Source organism: Camelus dromedarius, chromosome 5, assembly GCF_036321535.1.
Source record: "Camelus dromedarius isolate mCamDro1 chromosome 5, mCamDro1.pat, whole genome shotgun sequence".
NCBI classification, from domain to species: Eukaryota; Metazoa; Chordata; class Mammalia; order Artiodactyla; family Camelidae; genus Camelus; species Camelus dromedarius.
In genome coordinates this window covers 10980971-11003117 of record NC_087440.1, presented here as the reverse complement: position 1 = coordinate 11003117, position 22147 = coordinate 10980971, and the positions used below count along the sequence as shown (strand labels likewise).

Sequence of the window (22147 nt, the reverse complement as noted above, 5' to 3'; positions counted from 1 at the left end):
TGTTTGAATGAAATAAAACGCATACTTACTCTGAATAATATTTCTTCATTCCATTTTGGATTCAAGGTCTAAAAGACAATAAATATAGTATAACTAAATTTTTAAATATTTTGCTACATAAAAATAAAACATAGTATATTTAAAATTGTTTTGAATAGTGCTGAGTCTAACCTTTTTAATGGTTTTCGTTTGCACACTTGTAAAAATTCCATTCATTGGGTCATACAATGTCACTCTCACATAAGGATCACTGTTAAAATTAAAAAAAGAAGTTAATTGTTGCTTATTCCCAAACTCAGGTTACTCAAACTATAAAAATCACAGAATCTTCCCTGTTAACAATTTCTACAAATTATTTCCTACACTTAAAAGTAAGGGTTCCTTAGGCAGGGGTAAGTAATTATAGTCATTTTTGTACCTTGTTAAAAAGCTAAAATTAAAAAGAAATTTTTGTATAACCCAGTAGAGCAAAGATTTTCTCCTATGTCTTCTTCTAGAAGTTTATTAATTTTAGCTCTTATTAATTTTCTATATTACGTGTGGTAAGGAAAAAGTTTCATTGTGTTCCATCCAGATAACCAGCATGTACTGGAAAGACTACTCTTTCTCTTGAATTACCTTAATGCTGAAAGCAAGTGACCACGTATGTGTGTATATGTGTGTGTGTATTTCTACACTCTTTATTCTATTCCATTGAACAATATAACTGTTCTTATGCCAATGCGACTTTGTCTTGAATACCTATAGCTGTACAGAAATTCTTGAAATTAGGTAGCGTAAGCTCTCCAATTTTGTTTTTCTTTCTCAAAATTGTTTTCACTATTCTATGTCCTTTGACTTTCCGTAACAATATTGGAATCAGCTTATCTATTTCTCAAAAACAGCATGCTGGGATTTTGATTGGGATTGTGCCAAATCTACTCAATCTGGAGAGAAATACAACTCTGACAATAATGAATCTTCCAATCCATGAACATGGCTTATTTAATCCATTGATTCAGATCTCCAATTTCCCCCAGCAATGTTTTGTAATTTTTAGTGTACAGTTCTTAAAAATATTTAGTTAAATGTATTTCTAAGTTTTTTATTTTTACACGACTGTAAACAGAGATTTAAAAAAATCATTTCCCAAGTGTTAATTGGTTGATAGGATGTAAAAATACAACTAATTTTGGTACATTGACTTTGTATCTTGTGGTCTTGTAGTTTCAGCAGCTTCACTGAAGATTCCTTAGGGTTTTCTAAGTATATGATCAGATTGTTTAAAAATAAAAACAGTTTACTACCTTTTCAGTCTGTATTATTTTTATTTCTTTTCCTTGCCATGTTACATGGCTAGGGCATTCAGTACAGTGTTGAACTGAATATGAAAGCAGACAATCTTTCTTATTACTGAGTTTAAGCAGAAAGCATTCAGACTGTCATCATTGGGTATGATGTCAGCTACTGTTTTCCTCAGAGAAAACCTTAATCAGGTCGAGAACTCCCATCTGTCTCTAGTTTGCTAAGAGTTTTTTTCATGAAAATGGGTGCTGAATTTTGTCAAATGCTTTTTCTGCATTTATTGAAATGATCAGCTTTTTCTTTTATTCTATTGATATGGTAAATTACATTGATTAATTTTCAGATGTTAAACCAACCTTGTATTTTATTATTAGTTTGCTGAGAATGTTCATCATAAAAGGGTGTTGAATTTTGTCAAATGCACTTTCTAAACCTACTGAAATGATCATGTACTTTTTCTTCTGTTCTATATTAATATAATGAGTTACAGTGATTGATATTTTTCAAATGTTGAACAAAACTTGCATTCATAGGAAAAATCCCACCTGGTCATATATTGTTGCTATACATTGTTCAATATAGGGTTATTCAAATTTTCTATTTCTTCTATGATTAATTTTGGTAATTTCTGTCCTTGAGAGATTTTGTCTACTTCATCTAAGTTGTGCATGACTCTTTACTGGCAGAAGTCGTGCACCGTGTTCCTTTTTTGTCTTTTTCATTGCTATAGGATCTATAGCCATGTCCCTGATTTTATTCCCACTTGGTAATCTGCACCTTCTCTCTTTTGCTTTTCATCAGTCTAGTTAAAAGTTTAAAATTTTTATTGATTCCTTCAAGGAACAAGTGTTCAGTTTCAACGATTTCTATTGCTGTTCATTTTCTATGTCACTAATTTCTGCCCTTATCATTATTATTGTCTTCCTTCTACTTACTTTGGAATTAATTTGCTCTTCTTTTTCTAATTTCTTAATTTCAGAACTCAAATCATTCATTTAGATCTTACTCTTTTTCTAAGTTAAGAATTTTAAAACTATAAATTTTCCTCTAAATATTATGTTAACTGAATCCCACAAATTTTGATATTGCTAAATTTTAATTTTCATTCAGTTCAAAACATTTTCTAATTTATCTTATGATTTCTTCTTTGACCTATAGATTGTTTATAATTTTATTGTTTTATTCTCAAATATTTGGGGGTTTTCTAGATATCTTAATGTTCCCGGTTTCTAACTTAAATCCATTGTTATCAGAGAACATTTCCATATGACTTCAATCTTTTCAAAATTCCTGGGACTTGTCCTACAGCCCTACACATGGTCTGTATTGGTAAATGTACCAAACACCCTTGAAAAGAATGTAAATTTTGCATTTGTTTGATTTACCATTTTCTGGCCCAGCATAATATAGCAGACAGACTCTAGGTAGCTCCTTTTTTTTTTTTAAGATAGCTCTTTTTATCCCCACCTCCTAATGTTCATGCTTTTTGTGTTCCCCTCCTCTTAATGTGGAAAGGACTATGTATCTTAACCAATACATAACAGCAGAAATGACAAAATGGTCACATTACAAAAGATTGTAACCAACCATGCTAGGAGACACTCTCTCCTTTGACAGCTTTGAAGAAGCAAGCTGCTAGCCTGTGAGCTACCATATGGAGAAGACCATGCGGCGAGGAACTTAGGGTGGCCTCTGGCTGACAGCCATCAAGAAACTGAAGCCCTCAATCTAGCAGCCTGCAAGGAAACGAGTATTACCAACAACCCTGTGAGCTTGGAAGAGTATGCTTTCGCAGATAAGCTTCAGTCGAGACAACAGCCCTAGCCAATACGTGACTGCAGCTTCTAAAGCAGAAGAAGCAGAGGAGCTAGTTAAACGATGACTTCTGACCCACAGAAACTATGAGATAACAAATGTGTGTTCTTTTAAGTGGCTATGTTTGTGGTAATTATGGTTGTGCAGCAATTGATAAATAATATGAATTTACCACGTGCACCTGAAAAGAACGTGTTTTAGTTCATAATACTGTCCAACTTTCTGTTTTCGTTGATTTTTTTCATAGTTGTTTTGTTAACTTCTGGGAGAGAGCTGTTAAGGCCTCCACCTATGATTGTGGAATTTTTTATCTCTCCCTTTAATTCTGTCAGTTTTGCATCATATATTTTAAAGTTCTGTTAGCAGGCACAAATTTGATTTTTTATCTTCCAGATGAATTTATTCTTATATTATTATGAAATACTTCCAAATAATTTTTTGTGTTGGAATCTATTAAAATATCCACGTCTTCATATGCTTACTGTTTGCGTGGCTATTTCTTTGCATTCCTTTTCCTTCAACTTAACTGTGTCTTTGTCTTTTAAGTGCATCATTTACAGACAGCATTTACTTGGGTCTTCTTTTTTATAATAACTTCTATCTCATATTTACCTTAGTCCATTAATGTTTAATGTAATTATTGATATCATTAGATTTGGGTCTTTCAAATTATTATTTGTTTTCTATTCCTCCCTCTCCCCTTTCTCTCTCTTTCTTTTTTGAGCACTCATTCTTCTTTTCCAGGTGTTTTGTTTAATTATTTTATTTTATAAAGAATTTCAGTTTTAAATCTCTATTGGTTTTTAATCTATACTTCTTTACATTATTTTTTAGTGGTTTATCTATGTATTACAATATACACCCTTACTTTTTATTCCACTTACACTTAATATAGTATCACTCTACTAAAAATGGTTCATAACCCACACCCAGCCCTGTCCTTTACACTACAGTGGTTATATGTATTCCATCTACATATAATATAAATCCTACAAGACAATGTTATAAATTGGGATATAAATAGGCTTTTGTTTTTTTTTAAATTATGATGAAAAGAGTAAAAAGCCTTTTGTATGTTCCCAGATAATAACTGTTTCTGATGATCTCATTCCTTTCTGAGGATCTGAGTTTCCATTTGATACATCTGGTATCTTGGCTCTTTAGCTGGGAGAATGACCTTTATCTTTTATTATAGTGCAGGTCTGCCAATGATAAAGTCTCATCATTTTCTTTTATCTAAAAATGTTGTTATTTTGTCATCATCCTGAAGAACACTTTCACTGAATTTAGCAGAGAATTTTAGACCGACAGTTGTTATTCTATTGTTCCATTTTCTTCTGGCCTCTACAGTTTCTGGTGAGAAGTCAGTACTCAGTTGAATTATAGGTCCCTTGTGTATAATTTGTCATTTTCTGAGTTTCTTCTACAAGAATTTTTCTTTATACTTGGCTTTCAACAGCTTGACTATTACGTGCCTCAATATGTTCACCCTGGTGTTTAACCTGCTTGGTGTTTTATGATACTATATACATATTTGGGAGAAAAATGTGGCCATTATGTCTTCAAACAATGTTTTGCCTCATTCTCTCTCCTCTATTTCTAGGATTCTAATTACATGTGTGTTACACTGTGTGATATTATCTTAAGTCCCTGAGGCTCTCACTTAAAAAATTTTTTTAAATCTTTTGTTTCTCTCTCATCTCCTACTAGGGAATAACTTTATTGATTTAAGTTCAATTAACTTTCCTCTTCATCTCCATTCTGCTGTTAATTTCATCCAAGAATTTTAATTTCAAATATTCTATTTTCCAGTTCTAGAATTTTCATTTTTTTATGGTTTCTATTTTCATTCCTGAGATTTTCTATCTTTTGACTTATTATAAGCATATTTTATTTTCTCTATGGAGAATGTGTTTCATTTTTCTGGTTTTTAAGCAGATTATATAGTTTTGGATTATATCTTAGATATAATAAATGTTAAGTTGTACAGACTTTGGATTCTGTACTTTCTCTTTGATGAGTGTTTGTTTTATATTTTATTTTGTCATGCAATTAATTGTCTTATTTAGATAAGAGCCACAGACTCTGTTTCTTGGGCAGCAACCCTGATCTCAGTTCAAATCTTTTGTCTTTAGCTGAGTTGCTTTGAATTTGCTATCACATGTGTGATTCAGAGTCGGCAAGAAATGCCAGACATAGTGTGAGAATCTCCTCTCTGGTTCTTTCCCTTCCAGAATCCCCGACTTTGTCATGCTTTCTTCAGACTAAGTCTTCTGATTTCCCAGGCCATGAATATTATACTTTTTCCATGTTCTGATTCCGTGTGGCCTCAGACTAATGAATTAAACTGGGGACTCAGTCAGTGCAACTTCCCCTCCAAACATGGACTCTTCACTAGACTCCACCTGCTCTGTTCACCCCCTACTGCCTTTCAGTTGCTGCCTTTTGTAATATGTTCAGAGTTTATGGTTGCTATCTGCTCAATGGTTAGTCTGTTAGAATTTTACTTCTTCCCAGAAATAGAACTTAATAGTGTATCTTATAACTACCACTCTAAGTTATACTTTTGTCTAATTTCACAAACTCAGTATTTCAGATATCAAGGAATTTAGTAAACTAACTGGAAACATTATTCTACCTCATATAACAGTTTACTAATAATATTATTCAATTGTTCATCTACCCAAAGTTTAGAAAAAACTAATTAACAAACGCAAAGTTTTAAAATTACAACCGAACTTGCCAAACTTACCTAGCTCCCAAGATATCCTTCTTGGCAAGGCCTATTCCAGCAATAACTTTTACTCTCACAATTCGGGAATTTTCCTAAAATGCAAAAATTTATATTTTATTTTCATGTAACTTATAACTTATTTAAGACTTTAAATATATATACCAAATAAGGTAATCAGGACATTAAAATTAATCGGAAGAATCTTTTTCAGGAGTTAATTTGATTAAAAGTTATAGAAAAGAAAATGAAAACTGTATTATTTTTTGTAATGACTTGATGATCTACAAAAAAAAAAAAAAGCCAAAAAAATCATTACAGTAAGTATGAGTTTATCACTGCTTCCAAAAGAATCTAAAGCCAAATTATTGGAACTGATATGAATTTATCATTGTTGCTCTGTACATGAACAACACAAGATTGAGAGCTCATTTGTAATAATTATTTAGACAAGTAATTATTTTTAAAATCCCACTCACTAAACCATATATTAAATAAAACTATAATGTATTAATATTGTAGCATATGAAACATTAAATTTCTGGGCATAATAATACTATTATGAGGTTTTATATAAGAATATCTTACTTTTAAGGGCTACATACTGAAGTATTTAAGGCTAAAGTATGATAAAGTTGGCAACTTACTCTTAAATGGCTCAGCAAATAAAAAGTTAAACATAAGGGTGTGTGTGTGTGTGTATAGAAAAAAGGGAAATTAGCAAAAAATTACCAATCCGTCGATCTAGCTGAAAGGTAATTAGGTGCTCATTATACTTTTACTTACTGCTCCCTAAATTTAAAAATGTTCAAAATAAAAAGCTGGGTAAAAAATACTATAAAACAGAATACATACTTCAAAAATTAACAAGTAAGCAAAACTGTTAGATACAGAGACACAAAATTAATAAAAAATGCCAAAAAACTTTATAAAGGATAAAATTTGTAAATTACTGAAGAAAATAAAGAAAACATATACAAATGAAGAAATTTACTATGTTCATGGATGGAACTATTTATTATCTACTTTCTCCAAAATAACTTATAAATTCAATACAATTTCAATTCCCCTCACTGAATTATTTCATATATCTTAACAAATGATTCTAAAGTTCATAAGGGAGAGTGAAAATGAGTAAAGAACTAGACAATAATATTTGATCACTATCTTATACTATATATAAAAACAAATTCCAGATGCATTAAATTCTAAAAGTGGAAAAGAAAACTTTCAAAATTTCATAAGCTATTTTAAAATATTTTTGTCACTGGAGTAGGAAAGGATTAAAAAAAAAATACAAACCCTAGTGGAAAAAGCTGTTAGGTTTGACACTAAAATTATGTCTCTTTTGTATGAGAAAAGATGCCATGAGCAAAATGAAAAAACAAAGGGACAAATAGGGTGGAAATATCTAAAATACATACCACTGACAAATTATGATTAAAAGCCAATAAGCGAGATTTAAATAACAAAATACTAGAAATCACAGAGAATGGCCAATAAACACATGAAAAGATCCTCAATTTCACTAATATTAAGACAGAACTCTAAAACACTGTTGGTGGGAGTATAAACTAAAGAATCATTTTGAAGAGATATTTGTCAATATCTACTAAAGTTCTAAATCAATAACCCAGGAATTGCACTTTTAGATATATCCCCTAGATAAACTCTCACTTGCGTACACAAGGCCATAAGTGCAACAGCATTCACAGTAGCATTTATAAGATCAACAAATGTGAAATAAAGATTGCCCAACAGAGAGCAACCTGATTCTGTTCTAAAATTATTCCATCAGCCAGGTGAATAGATAAAGATGTGGTATGTATATACCATGGAATACTACTCAGCCGTTAAAAAGAATGAAATTTTGCCATTTGCTGCAATATGGATGGACCTGGAGGGCACATGCTAAGTGAAATAAGTCAAACAGAGAAAGACAAGTGCTGTATGGTATCACTTATACATAGAACCTAAATAATACAACAAACTAGTGAACATAATAAAAAAGAAGCAGACTTACAAATATAGAGAACAAACCAGTGGTTACCAGGGGAGAGGGGTGGGGGAAATCATAGGAGTAGGGGAGTGGGGGGCATAAACTATTGGGTATAAGATAGGCTCAGTGATGTATTCTACAACATGGGGAATATAGGCAGTATTTTGTAATAACTGTAAATGGAGAGTAACCATTAAAAACTGTATAAAATTTTTAAAAATAATAAAATTATTCCATTAACAAGTAGTAGATCATATTCCTTTCTGAGGAGAGGTCTGGGTAGGGGAAATGTACGTATTATAGGGTATTGACCGCAATCTTCTTCCATTTCTAAATACTTAGAACCTCCCTTGTTTCTGGAGGTTTCAATGAAATATGATAACAGAAGAATTCTATGAGCTCCAAAGCCCAGATGACAAATTCAGATAACACAAAAATTCTTGACTAGTGATGCCAGATAAAATACAACTTTCCACCATCACCAAATATAATTAAATACATTGCTGATCTTGCAAGAAAGAAGGGAAATCCTCAAATATCAAATAAAAATAGATTTGAAAATCAGAGAGGAAAACATAAGCTGAAATTTCAGTTTTCTACAGGGATTGATTCCCCAAAATCTGAAGAGATTTATGAAACTACCAGTTTTTCCTGGAAAGTCACTGAATAATCAGGCCAATTAAAATACTCTATTGGCCGTAACAGCCAAATTCTCCTATATCAGTTGACTGGGAAGAGGCTATACTTTATTAAGTAGGTACTAATTTCCAAAACTGATTCTGAAAATTAGAAATCTTCTCTGTGATGACTTCATAAACAAATACAAACTTTTTCAAGTGGTAAAGCATAATCAAAAGGGAACTATGTTCAGTATCTTCTAGTAACCTATAATGAATACGAATATGAAAACAAATATGTGTATGCATATGTATGACTGAAACATCATGCTGTACACCAGAAACTGACGCACAGTAAACTGACTATACTTCAATTAAAAAAACATACAATAAAAGTTGTTAAACAAAAGTTCCCTCAGCAACTAATGTTATTTGATAATCTTCTCCTTTCTAAGTGCAGACGAGTGTTTATAATTTGTACATGACCTTAGCTGAGGAAAGAAATTACTATACTCTTCTAAAAGAGTTAATCCATAATTGTGACGCTCCTGATTTAAAAACCATCCACACTACTATACTCCATTGAAACTATCCCCTAGAAGTCTCCTGGAGGAAAAGGTAACAGGCATTAATTAAAAACAATTTCAGGGACTAGCTTACTCAAAGGCACAGACATTTAACTTTTAAACCTTATCCTTACATTTTCCACCACAAAAATGAGAATGATTTACTTTAGATGCTGTGGTTACATGATGTAAACTTACATTGATTTAAGAGTCTTTCAGAAAATTAAGTAAGAAATGCCACTTATTTTCATATTTGCATTCATTTAGCTTCATTTTGTAAATTTATGCTAGAAAATCGTCCAAACTGGTCCCTTCAACCACATGCATAAACAGAGATCGTATCTCACATCATCTTTGAAAATGATGGAGAACATTAATACTGCAACTAGAGACATAGCTCTCCAGTAATTTCAGAATCCTGATGCTAAAAGTACTATTAACAGAAATCTGAGGAGTACTCAGTGAGTCAAAAAGAAACAAAAAATTAAACATCTTTTCTTAATCAAAACGGAGACACTATCCTCAAACAGACCAGAGTTCTTCACTAAAGCTGGAACTTTCTCCTTCCACTCCTAAGAGAGCTTTGTTGGTTTTTGAAAGTGAAATGGAAAGGTTGTAAATTGTAGGCCAAGCTGTGTGGCTTTTCTCTATGACAGGGAGAAACACAATGGTAATGTGTTATCTATGCAGGCGGCTTCAGTAATTAAAAGCTGCTTTCCAAGGGCTGAAATTTTCTCTACAATTCATGAAAAGAGCTACTAACTACTCCTTAATCTGTCAACTCCACCCCTTAAAAAACCAGAAATAGGAAAGGCAGAGCTTTAAGTCTTTCTACCTCTCACAGGCCTTGGGAGAATTTCTGTTACTTCCTTCATCCTTCTCCCCTCCTTCCATTGCCCACCCCACTAGTCTACTTTTTTAAAAAGATATATCCTGTGTTTACTTCCCTCTGAGTTTTTATACTTGATCCCCTCTGCCTGGTGTATTCTTCCCCATCCCCTACCCCTTCAGTGTAAAGTCCTACATTGTCTGAGCAGATTCCTTAGAAATCATTAAAAATATAATTATTAATATTATTTATTGACAGAAAGTAATTATAATGTTAATTGGAAAAATCAGGATACAGAATGACATCTATTCTGTGATAATTCTGTAAAACATGCATGCAGATGGATAAAGACTGGAAAGAAATATGGAACAAAGAAAATAGCTACTCAATAATGAGATGATGAAGGTTTTGTTTTACTTCTTAAACTTTTTACAAAGTAAAATTTTTTTCATAAAAAAAGTTCTGTTCTTTCTTCAAAGTCCAAATGCCATGTTTTCTAAAAGTCTTGACTCATGTCAAACCCTTTCTCTTTGCAAGAGACTCAATCATGTAGCATCGACTACATGCTATCTTGAATCTGAGGCAATAAGCTAGATGCTTTTCTCCACTATTAAAATTGTGAGATTTTTGAAGCCCAAGAAACATCTTTTTGTTATCTTTGTACCTTCTATAGGAACCAGCAGAATAGCTGGGACATAACAGGGGCTGATAAATTCTTGATTAACAACCCTTTTCTGAAGTAGCTGCAAGTAGGAATAAGGTACCAAATTAAAAGTGAGGGAAAGTCTGCACAAACAGTGAGCCCTCGGCCCCCTTCCCTACTTAGGTCCAAGAAAACTGGCTGCCTGACCTACACCCACCAAACAAAAGATCAGAAGACTTCTTTCTGAGGATACTGAGGGGGGCAGGGGGGCAAACACTCTATGTGAGAATCCCACAATGAAATGGGAGGTTCAGATCATTCTACTGTGAAATACTCTAGTCAACAGTACTGTCCACTCATAAGGAGGGCATATGTCAGCCAATGAGGGAAAAATTGGGAAAAAGAAGACACGAAATTAAGGAAACAGTGGATCCAACACAGAAAAGCGATCCAGAGAATTCTCACAATGATGGCAAGTGGAATCCTGCAGATAACGGCTATCCAACAGGTGTAGCGTGCAGGCAGTTCATAGGGAATGTAATGTAGCAGAGGCTGTCTCCAACAAGTATGCAGAGAAGGGACTGGATAGCATTCGTATATGGGGGTTGTGTGTGTGTGTGTGCGAGCACGCACATGCACATGCATAGAAACACACTGAGTAGTTTCAAAGCTCTTTCAGTTTGCAATTTAATTTGTGATAGCTATATGGAAAATGAAAGCAAACCATAAATGGTAAGTAATTATAACTACTGTATGATGGTTCAGATGTGAATAATAGTGTAATTACAAAGTGCAATAATATAAATACTAAATACTTAACAAAAAAATTGCTAGGGTGGGAGGAAGGGATGCATTTTTTAAAAAAATTTTTTAAGCAATAAATGCTATATAACTTCAGATAACCATATTTTCCAAATTAATACTGGAACCTAAGGTTTGATGGCAGTTTTCTTCCTCTGGTGTGTAAATTTACCTGAGACGTTTTACAAAAACATAAATGTTAGATCACCTTTACTGAAAACTAAACAAAATCAGAGCCACCCTAGTAAAGGTGGAGTATATATATGATTGCTATGTATTTGCTATGGATGGTCAAAATTCCTCTGGAGTTTCCGGCAGGAATAACCACGATACATTAAAATACCCAGAACTCTTAGATTTAGGAGAGAGTAGTGACTCTCAAAGTCTATTCCCTGAACCAGCAGTATGAGCATCACATGGGAATTTGTTAGAAACTCAAATTTTCAGGCCCTGAACCTACTGCATCAGACACTCTGTGGTGGGGCCAGCTTGAGCCTTGGTAAGAGATGGAAAGTGGTCTTCAGCCGAGAGGTTACTAAATGTCCTCTAAAGCTCTAGCACTTCTGAAAAAAGTCTGATTTAACAAACTCTCCAGGTAATTGTGAAGGATACTAAAATTTAGAACCACAGGAAAAGAGCGTGAGTATAAGGAAGGGAAGTGCTGTAGTTAATTAGCGCAGCTGTGAGAGTATTCCTCATTTTAAAACTGCAATTTTTTTATTCAGTCAGTACAACAAAAATTCCAAAAAAGCAACTCATCGTTACCTTACATTTTAACACTACCTTTAAATATGGCAGCACCATATATATGCTTATTTATACACAAAATATCTCTGAAAGGAAACACATCAAGTTGATATCCTGTATTTGTCGAAAACATAATTTCCACAAAAAAGATCTGTAGATGAATGTTCATAGTAGGTTTCTCTATAACTGCCTAAACTTGGAAACAACTGAAGTGTCCATCAAAAGGAGAAATGGATAAACCTCTGGAAAATTGTGACAATGGAATACGACTCAGCAATAAAAAGAATGAGCTACTGATATAAACAACCACATGACTACTTTGAAAAACATTATATTAAACAAAAGAAGTCAGACACAAAAAAGTACATACTGTATGATTTCACTTATATAAAGTTCCAGAACTGGAAAAATGAATTCATGGCAATAAAAAGTTGCCCAGGAAGACTGAAGGAGGGGAGGTGAGTGGAAGAGGACCCAAGGAAACACTCTGGAGTAATGGAAATAGGCTGTATCTTAATTGGGTTGTTAGCTATAGATTTTGTTGAAAACCACTGTACATCAAATTGTTCATTAAGATCTGTGCAATTCACTAACTGTACTCCTTCCTCCTCCTGTCTGGAAAAAAAGTGAAATAAAGACATTTTCAGACAAAAACAAAAACCAGGAAAGTTTATTACCAGGAAACAGTCACTGAAAGAAATTCTACAGAATGTACTTCAGGCAGAGAAAAAGTCATCCCAGACGGAAAGCCAGAGATGCAGGAAGAAATGAAGATAAAACATGCAAAGAAAATGTTAAATACATGAGGGAAAAAATTTATGAAAAAAATAGTAACAATGTTAATGATGAGGATGATGGTGTGTGTGTAACAATGTTAATGATGAGGATGATGGGGGTGTGTGTGTGTGTGTTTGTGTGTAGGCTCATGTAGGCATTTAGTGAGTTTCCCTTCCACTTGGGATCCAATTCAAAATCCTTAATAAACAGCCTTCAGGCCCCACCTGACCAGATTCTGCTTTCCTTTCCTCTCCAGATTCTTTTCCTGACACCAACCGTCTTTCTCCAACACTGGAGCCTTCTCTGTGTTCTTGTCCATTTCATCTTTTGCACACAGTTCTATTTACCTGGAAGGCTTTTTTGCCCTCCTAGGCAACTTCTATTCATCTTTATGTCCTCAGCCTTTCCTCACACTCTCTACCCTCCTCCATACAAGATTAATTCACTTTCTTCTGTTAAATACTTTCATCTTATACTCCTTTTCCTTCATAACATTTATAACAACATTAGTGTGTGATTATATATTTAATGTCCCTCTCTCCCTCCAGGCTATAAATTCAGTAAAATCTGTTGTCCACCACTATAACCTCATGACTTGACTCAAGTGCCTTACACATAGCAGGTGTTCAACAAATATTTGTTAAGCAAATACAGAATTCAGGCACTTTGGAGGTCCACCTAAAAGTTCTAACAAAAATAGGCAGAAGATATGGAAGAACATAATACCAGTTACAAATGAATTCTGCACATGCTCCATTCATCATCTTCCTGAGAAAAAAAAACCTATTCTGTTCAATTCTTTTATTTGAGCAACTATTTGCAGCAGGACATTGGAAAGACCACACCTTTGGTACTAAAGGGTTCTGGGTTTCAATTCCAGATTCACTACCTTCTGGGAGTAAGTCCTTGAGCAATCTCAGATTTCCTATCCATAAAATGGGGATAACACCAACTGCTTTTGCAAAACTGTTGTGACAATTACAGCCAAAGTATGAGAACACAGAACCTGGAACCCAGCAAATAGCAAGCATTCAGTTAAAGGCAGCTATGATTATATTTCAATTGACTCTTACTCTGAAGGAAGACATTTTCATTAAAGCATCTATATGCACTGACATGACTGTTCACGTTACTTTCTTCTTCACCCCAACATGTCTCACACAGGGAAAGCCAGACATCTGGGTCAGGTCACAAGGCTATAATGTTGGGCTACAGACATTTATTCCACAAAAGCCTTATCAAAACTTTTTTCCATTTTTTTGTGCTGTGTCTTTCTCCTGGCATCTATCTGTCAACCTCCTACCCTCTCCACTTATTTATCCACTTAAAACTCTGACAGGGTTGAGAAGGCAGCCAGACTAAATGGAAGCTTTGAGAAGGAAGAGATCAGTAACATCGAATCAGTAGAACAGTGGGTTTAGCAATTCAAATCAGCAATCTTACATGTCTCCAGGCACTGTAGAATATTCTTAGTACCAGATATAGCCAGGAGATAGGAGCATCAGCTGATTTAAATACCCCACTCTGACAGATGTCACAAAATTATGCCAAATAACCTGTAAGTGACAGGGCCAGAATTTTAACCTAGGCAAATTCCATTTTCTATACCGCTGCTCACCCTGAATGATGTATTATAAAGGTGCCTTAAAGATTCTATTCTTGTGTGATATATGAATTGCTAATAGTTAACCGTTAGAAAAAAAGTACTCCCTTCTCTTCTATTTTCTTCCTGGAGCAGAGGGGTCAATGGCCGGGCTACTTTAGGCAGAGTTTGTGGGGAGGAGGAGTCTCATGGAGGTGCATGGTCAGCGTGCTCACCAGCATGGAGCACTGAGGGAAGGGGGAGGTGCCATACACAGAGGCTTCAGTAGCATGCCCACTGGCCTGGGACTCGGAGGACAGGGAGAGAGTGGTGCATGGAGATGCGACAGCAGTACTCCCACTGGCACCCAAGGATGCAAGGAGCTGAAAGTAGGGAACAGAAGAGGCAAACAGAGGTGAAACCTGCATGACTGGGAAAACAGTCACACCAAAAACATAAGTACATGGATTGAGCAAATAAGTGAATATAATGAGGATAATAAAAGTCAGAATTTTCATTGTTAGAGAAGAAAGAACCCTGATGTATTAGATCTGAATTGGAAACACTGGTATGAATTAATGATTTTCAAATATATGTATACAGATTGATATAGAAATAGCTATAGATTTATGTGTTCACTTATATATGTATATGTGTACAGTACACGAACACTTTTTAACTCTCTTTGCTGAAACTGCTGAAGAGAAGTAACATCCAGTAGCAATGAGCATACCATACACCCTGATCTTGGCTTCTAAAAACCATTTCCTACTAAATGTAAACAGTGTTCCTAGGAGAAACAGCTGATTCCAGACAGTGCTGGCCCAGGCAAAATACAAGAGGAGCATCTTCTGCCAGAAAAGTAATAAAGAATTTCAAAGAATGACGAAGACTTGTCCCAAGAACACAGGAACCTCCTTGAAAGGCTCTGAGGAAAACCTCCACTGGCCAAACTGAGATAATTTGAACCATAAAATAGTCAATGATAGCAATTAATTACAACTTACTGAATGAGGTGGGACTGTACAAGTCTGCTATAACTAAACAAATGGACAAATAAATGGAGGAGAAAGGGAAGGCTCTTCTTACACAAGATGGAAGTAAAAGACAGTAGCACTTGATTCAGGTGGAAGCCATCAGTGGACACTAAAGCTGGTGGATGGAGAGCTGATGAATGAGAGGACACTGGCATAATCTCTGACTATGTCCCCACCAAATATAAAGGGAAAATGGTGACATTACCAAGAAGAAACCTGGCAGACACCAAAATTACCAACCAATCAAGGTTATCGTCCACGGTGATGAGACAAGCCAAAATTCTGTACCCCTAGATGTGACATACTGAGAAGAACACAGCACCATCCCCATGACTCCCACTCAAAAAAGTGTGGCCCTGACATGATCATGAGGAAACAGGAAACAGATCCAGGCTGAGGAACATCTTACAGGTTGTACAGCCTGGACTCCTGAAAACTGCCAAAGATAAGGAAGACTGAGGAGCTGACACGGATGACAAAAGACTGAAAAGACATGACAAGTACATGCGATGTGTGCTCCCTCCTAGATGAGATCTTGGACAGGAAAGGAAAAAGGGAAATTATCAGAACACTTGTCAAAAACTGAATGGGATGTCTGGATTGGATGGTAGTGTTTCAACAATGTTGATTTCCTGGCTTAGAGGGTTGGATGGCTGTTATGTATAAAAGTCTTCTTGTTTTAGGAAAATACACACTAGAGTATTCAGTGGCGATGGGGAATCATGTCTGCAGTTTGCCCTCAAATGGTTCAAAAAAAAGACCAATGAAAATGGCAAAAAGGGTTATGGACCAATTGTGAAATATCAACAGGTGAAGAACCTGCTTCAGAGGCCTTGGTGTTCTTTGTGTTGTACTTCCAATTTTTCTGTTCATTTAAAATGATGAAAAAGCAAATTATTAAAAATGAACTATATTTACCTACTTCTTTGTTCCCATGGAAACCCGCGAAAAATACTTCAGAATGCTGCTGGAATCAGAGAGTTGCAGAAAAGCAGTGATGGCAAAAACAACACGTGAAAGACTGGGTCAGATACAGATGCAGCTGCTGTGCACACTGTGCTTCTCCTTTGAGCGCAGTGAACAGAGGTTTGGGAACTTTGTTCCCAGGCTCGGTATGATGCCAGGGCAGGCAGGGTCTGCTTCCACTCGGTGTTAGTGGGTCTAGAAGCATCAGAATATGCACTTCTCAGTTACCCTGTTGTTTATGCATTGTTGCAGCTGTCACCATCAGAGGCATCCATACTTCTGTATGTGCAAATCGTACTCTCAGACCGGCAGTGGAGACTCAACCCTTTCCTCTTTATTTCCTTCCTTTTTTCCCTTGTCTCAGTCAGGTTTCAGTTGTAGGAAACAGAAATTACTCCGGAAGGTTTAAGAGGAAAGGAGCTCATATAGGGAATTAGGTGCTTCCAAAATCATTAGAGAAGCTGGAGGGTAGGCTGTAGGCTGTGCCTCCAGAGGACCTAGAACACCTCAGAACTGGCCTACCCTGGAAGCTGCCACCTGTGCCCAAGGCAAAAAGGCAGGTAATCAGGACAGAGCCACCACCAGATCTGTTGACTTTAAGAACATACCCAATCTCGACATCAGAAAGCTGTCACCACCACTACTTCTGTAACTTCCTATCCATACTCGTAAGACAAGTTACCAGATACTGAAACACCTGTGCAGAAAAACGCAATGTCTACATGACCAAACTTGCCAACAGGAAAAGAACAAGAAAAAAAAGGAAGTTCCGCCCCATTTCATTTCCACCTTCCCTCAACTAGGCGCACCTAACTGGGAAACCTATTTCATACCCCCTTTCCAGAATTTCAAGTGCAAAAGAATTTGGGAAACAAGGTGTTTCTACCCTGTATCTACCACACTCTTCATCACAGATGAGTGAGAGTTATCCTCTACTGTTGATCCCAATAGGCCGGCAGAGCAAATTTGGTATAAATTATCGTACATCACTGGCTCAGTTTGTTTGTTTTAATGGCAAAATTCTGTACGTAGAGCCAGGATCATCTCTCCTGAAAGACACGTGTATGTGGACAAAGAGCAAAAACTCACTAGTAAGTGACAGAGAGGTATGAGGACCTAAATTTCTGCATACTTCAATACTAGTGTGTTCCCACAGTGTGACTCAGAGGCTATTCAGCACATACTGGTTAAATTACAATTCTCTCACCATCTTCTATCCCACGTCTATTCATTTTCTTCCTTGTTTCAGTTTCAAATTTAAAATAAGAATCATCACTTCTTGCTGTAATAGAAGAGCTATCTCACTTTCAGTCAATAGCAAAAGGCTGCCTCATCTCAGACTAGTCTGTGATAGAAAATGACATAGCTGCAATGTTTTTCTTCTTAAAAAAAGGTAAGGAGAGCGGCTTTTCTAAGCCCTCTTTTACTTCTGTGATGGACCAGAAAACTAATGGCCAGGGATAGTGGTGAGATGGCAATCTCTACCAGGAAACAAGTGATTTTTGTCTTTCCCACGAGACTATGAGCCCCTGACAAAACAGGCGGACGCCGTTTTTCTCTCTCTGTGTCCCTGGTCCCCTAGCATACTGCATGACACAGAACAGACACCAAAAAAACGTCAGTTGATGATGAATAACCCAAATTACAATGGAAGAAGTGGAAGACGACACTTCATCATTCCAGCTCTTATCTTTCTATCTCACTCTCTTCCTCAGCGTGGACAAAGGGAACAGAGGGAGCTGGAAGGAAATTCGAGTCATGAGACTGACACCTGGGACCCCCAGCCCAGAGAGGGCCCCACACTGGGACACTGCCCAGAAGTACAAATCCTTCAGCCAGTTCAGGAAAATCTCAGTTTAAAGGGTGGAGTTTCTGGCCGGTAGCCCCAGTTGCTTACTGACCACCCACTGGCTGCCACGATTCGTTTTATCTCAGCTGGGCAGAAGAGTGATGTGAGAAGCAGAAAACTGAAAATACAGATTTGTACCAAGAGAGGGACAGGTAGTGAATGATACCTCTGGCAAGATGCTGTCTATGATCAATCGGCTCTGCTGGAAAGGAGTGAGATTGGAAATGTGGAACAGCAGAGCCCACCAGGGAAAGAAAGTCCAAGGCCAGCCTCATCTGGTTGGATGCCAGCTTGAGATGATCCGCATTGGACAGCTTACTGCAGCAAGCAGGGAGACCAGACTGGTAAGAAGAAAGCTCTCATAGGTTCAACACCCCATTCTTTTCCTCCGATCGCTTCCACAGAACAATTATGGGAGAGGAGCTAGAATATTATCTTTAGCCATCACTCTGACTCTTGTTTCTGAGGGACTGCCACCACTCTCCACCACCACTTTTCTTCTCTTCTGGTAGCAACCACTAAGAAATTAAATTCTAATTGCATCACATAATCATTCCCAAAATACTCTGAGATAACGTGCCTGCATCAACAAGTTGCCCGCTGTTTATAAGCCAAGAACTCTCAAGAGAAATGTGAGACACTTTGTAAGACATTTGAAGATACCAAGTTACTAAGAGAAGGCACTACTACAACATTGTTAGAAAATTTAAGCAATCAATCTAAATTAGGCTGAAGGATTTGCAGTTAATTGGGTCTAATCTTGATAACAGGTACACGTGACAGCTTAGTCAATCAGCAAGAATGCTTACATTTTCCCCACAAACTGAACGAGTCTCTGTTAGACTCGATAGCCATTTCATCTTCCACCCATTCCCATTTTTGAGACAATCATCAAGAACACAGGGAAGCCACATCTCATTTAAACTGGAACTGCTCTTCCCAAATGGCCCTATTTTTAATAAGCATAAGGCATAATAACCAGAATAAGTTAGTTAGCTGACAAGAGACAGTTTCGCCTTCTCAAATCACAGAAGTTACCTTTGAGTGAAGAGCTGTGAGAAGTTCATAAAGGTGTTTACGCTTTTTTGGCTTAGTTTTGTAAATATGAAGACCAGTGAAACACAGCGTGAACTTTCCACACTTGACACTTGTTGCTAAATTGAAGATTTAAAAAAATCTGATTGCCCACCCCCGTCTCCTGGTAGGGAGTTAAAAAGGATTTCAGATGAAAGAAAAAAACCCAAACAGCTAATGACAATGCACTTGGAAGTCTTCAGGTCAAAGTTCAGAAAGTTAAGCCCAACGGGCCCCGGCCAGAGCAGGCTAATCAGCAGCCGGGATGCCAAGCTCCAGGGAAAGTCGCCCCACCCCACCCCCGGAGCTCACGCACACTTGGCGGGGGGTGGCAGGAAGGGGCCGGCGGGCTGCTGCGCGAGCCCCCGCGCACTCACGCCGCCGGCTGCCTAGCCCCCCGCCTCATCACTTCCTGAGGGGAGCTGACAAGGAAGGCGGCGGCTTCAGCGAGGAGAGGGGTGTGGAGTCCACAGGCTCGCGAAGAAAACGGGGCTCCCTAAAGCAACCGCCCCCTCCCCGCCAGCCCGCGCGCGCCGGGCTGCCCCCGAGGTCCCCACGATCCCTGGCGCGCTCCCGGGGCTCGCGCAGAGGGAGGAAGGCGCTGACAGCCCACCCTCCGGCCGCCGCCGCCTCCTCAGGTCCGACTGATGGGCAGCGCGATGGGAAGCCCGCCCCGCAACCCCGCGGCCCCGCGACCCCCGCACCTCGTCCTCCGGGAGCCCGAACACCTCCACCGCGCAAGTTGCCATTTCCGAATGGTTCCAACAAACCGGACGCGCTCGCCCCCACCCAGAGTGGGAACTGCGGTGAGGAGGAGGAGGAGAGGGCGGAGGCGGGAGGAGTTGGAGGAAGAGGGGGCGGCGCTCCCCGGGCCGCAGCAGCGCCCCCGGCGGCCGGCCGGCGCTAGTGGCGCGAGGAAGCGGGGCGGGGCGGGCGCGGGAAGCGTGCGCGGTAGGAGGGCGTGCGTGGTGGGGCTCGGGTAGGAGGGGCGCTCGCGGCGGGGGCGCGCTTTCCGCCTCCGCGCCGGGAGGATGGTGGCCGACTCTCCCGCCTCGGGGAGCCGGGCAGCCCCAGGCAGCCCCAGGGAACTGCGCCGAGCTGGCAGTGGAGGCCGGGAGCACGGCCGCCCTTCCCCTGGGAAGGCAAGCTGCGCCTCGCCTCAGCAAGTCTCACTGAGATCCGCCCCAGAACTCGGCCTCTGACTAGCCGCCTGCGACCCGGGGCGCTTAATCTTAGCCTCTCCACGGGCTTAAACATCAGACCGCCTTTTCGTCGGTCCAGGCTGCCGATTCCAATAGAAGCTGGACCTTGGGACCGTCGGGTCCAGCCGGAGAGCGGCAGCAAATGGGGAGGCGTGAAGGGAATCTCATCATGCTTGGACTCAGGATCTGAAATTCTCTTCCTGTGATTTGTAAACACGGTGCCAATTAATATTTCCTGTCATATGGTCTGTCCATCTTTAAAGCCTACCCATAACGTCCAGCTGCCAGTCTTAACCCTATAAATCTGCTTAGCTAAGGAAGCCTTGATCTGCAGCACCACTGGAAGGTAGTGAAGAAGGGGGAAATAAAATAAACTGGGACCTCCGGTGCTGTGCAATAATACGCTTATTTTATAGTCATGTCTGATGGGTTCAGATAGTTCCACAATCACAGGAAGTCCCCCACCAAATAAAGCACCCATAAAAGAGAATGGGGAATAACGAGCACTCATTGTCTAAGCCAGGATTAATCTCTTGCTCTTTTCCTACAGTTGCAGAAAGTTGTGTAACTCTAGAGTCTGGAAATCTAATTTAAATTTTCCTTAAGGAATCCAGAATAAACAATTTTAAGTGCTGAAAGGGGAACAAGACTATAGCGCATATTATTGGTTTGTTATATAAGATTTTGTTGTACTTTATGTTTGGCAGGGTGCATTTAATTCATATTATGTATCAGAATTCTATTAATATACTATCCAAATTTTATCATCTGTATTAGGGAGAAAGAGGTGGCAGTTAAGTAAACACGAGTGCAAAATTCCAGAATGCTCAGGAATTGTTGGCTTAATTAAAAATCTCTCATAGATTAATTTCTTTGTTTTATAAACTGTCACATACTTGTGTTTTTTAGTAGGCTAGGAATAAAATAATCTGAAAATATTCAGTATGCCCTTTTATTTGGGAAACAATACTTCTTCCTAATCTCTCTCTGATACACATTTTTATGTTTAACTTTAAGTAGGACATTTGTGTCATTTTAGGGCATTGTTTCAAAGGTATAGAAACAGCTTCCATCCTCCTACTAAAATTTAATGAATGGATGAGAAGTGTACACACAATGTAAAACTGGTAATAAAGTCAACCAGAAATCCCAGTAATTTATGTAGTAAAGCACCAGCTCTTATAGGCAGTAGGCAACAATGAAGATAATTCCAAAGACCGCTAATTTGACTGATGATTTCTTATTCCTTCCCTGTGGATCCAAAATGGTAATGAAGAATTAAGCAGGCAGTTACTGACATATGATGAACTACAGTAATTGTTATTTCTCAGCCAACAGCTAGGAGAGGCCCAGTGCAGCTAGTACCTGGAATTATGAGGACGTTCAAATAGAGAAGGTGGTATCAGCTGGTGGTCTAGTAACCACCACTACCATGGAGAAAGCTGTGTGGAATGAGAAATCCCTCTTTAACTGGACATATTGTTCAACTGGGTGGTATACTCAAGAAGGTTTTTTGCCCACCTAGACTGCTTTCAATTGAGTTCATGTTGATTTGACTTGAATAACTAAATGTATAACCAGGTAAGAGGCATGTATGAAGAATGTGACATTGTGCATAATAACTTGTT

General features: G+C 38.1%; 1 protein-coding gene across 1 annotated transcript in view; it reads right to left on the bottom strand.

Moving 5' to 3' along the window:
* The window catches only part of NEDD4 (NEDD4 E3 ubiquitin protein ligase), a 114480-nt gene extending 94305 nt beyond the window's left edge, over positions 1–20175 (bottom strand). The window contains exons 1-4 of the mRNA XM_031453000.2: positions 20022–20175; positions 5852–5925; positions 172–250; positions 30–68 (exon numbers count right to left, since the gene is read on the bottom strand). Coding sequence (XP_031308860.1) covers positions 30–68; positions 172–250; positions 5852–5925; positions 20022–20066 — 237 coding nt within the window. The 5' untranslated portion in view covers positions 20067–20175. The remainder of the gene's footprint in view (positions 1–29; positions 69–171; positions 251–5851; positions 5926–20021) is intronic.
* Between the last annotated feature and the right edge of the window lie 1972 nt (positions 20176–22147).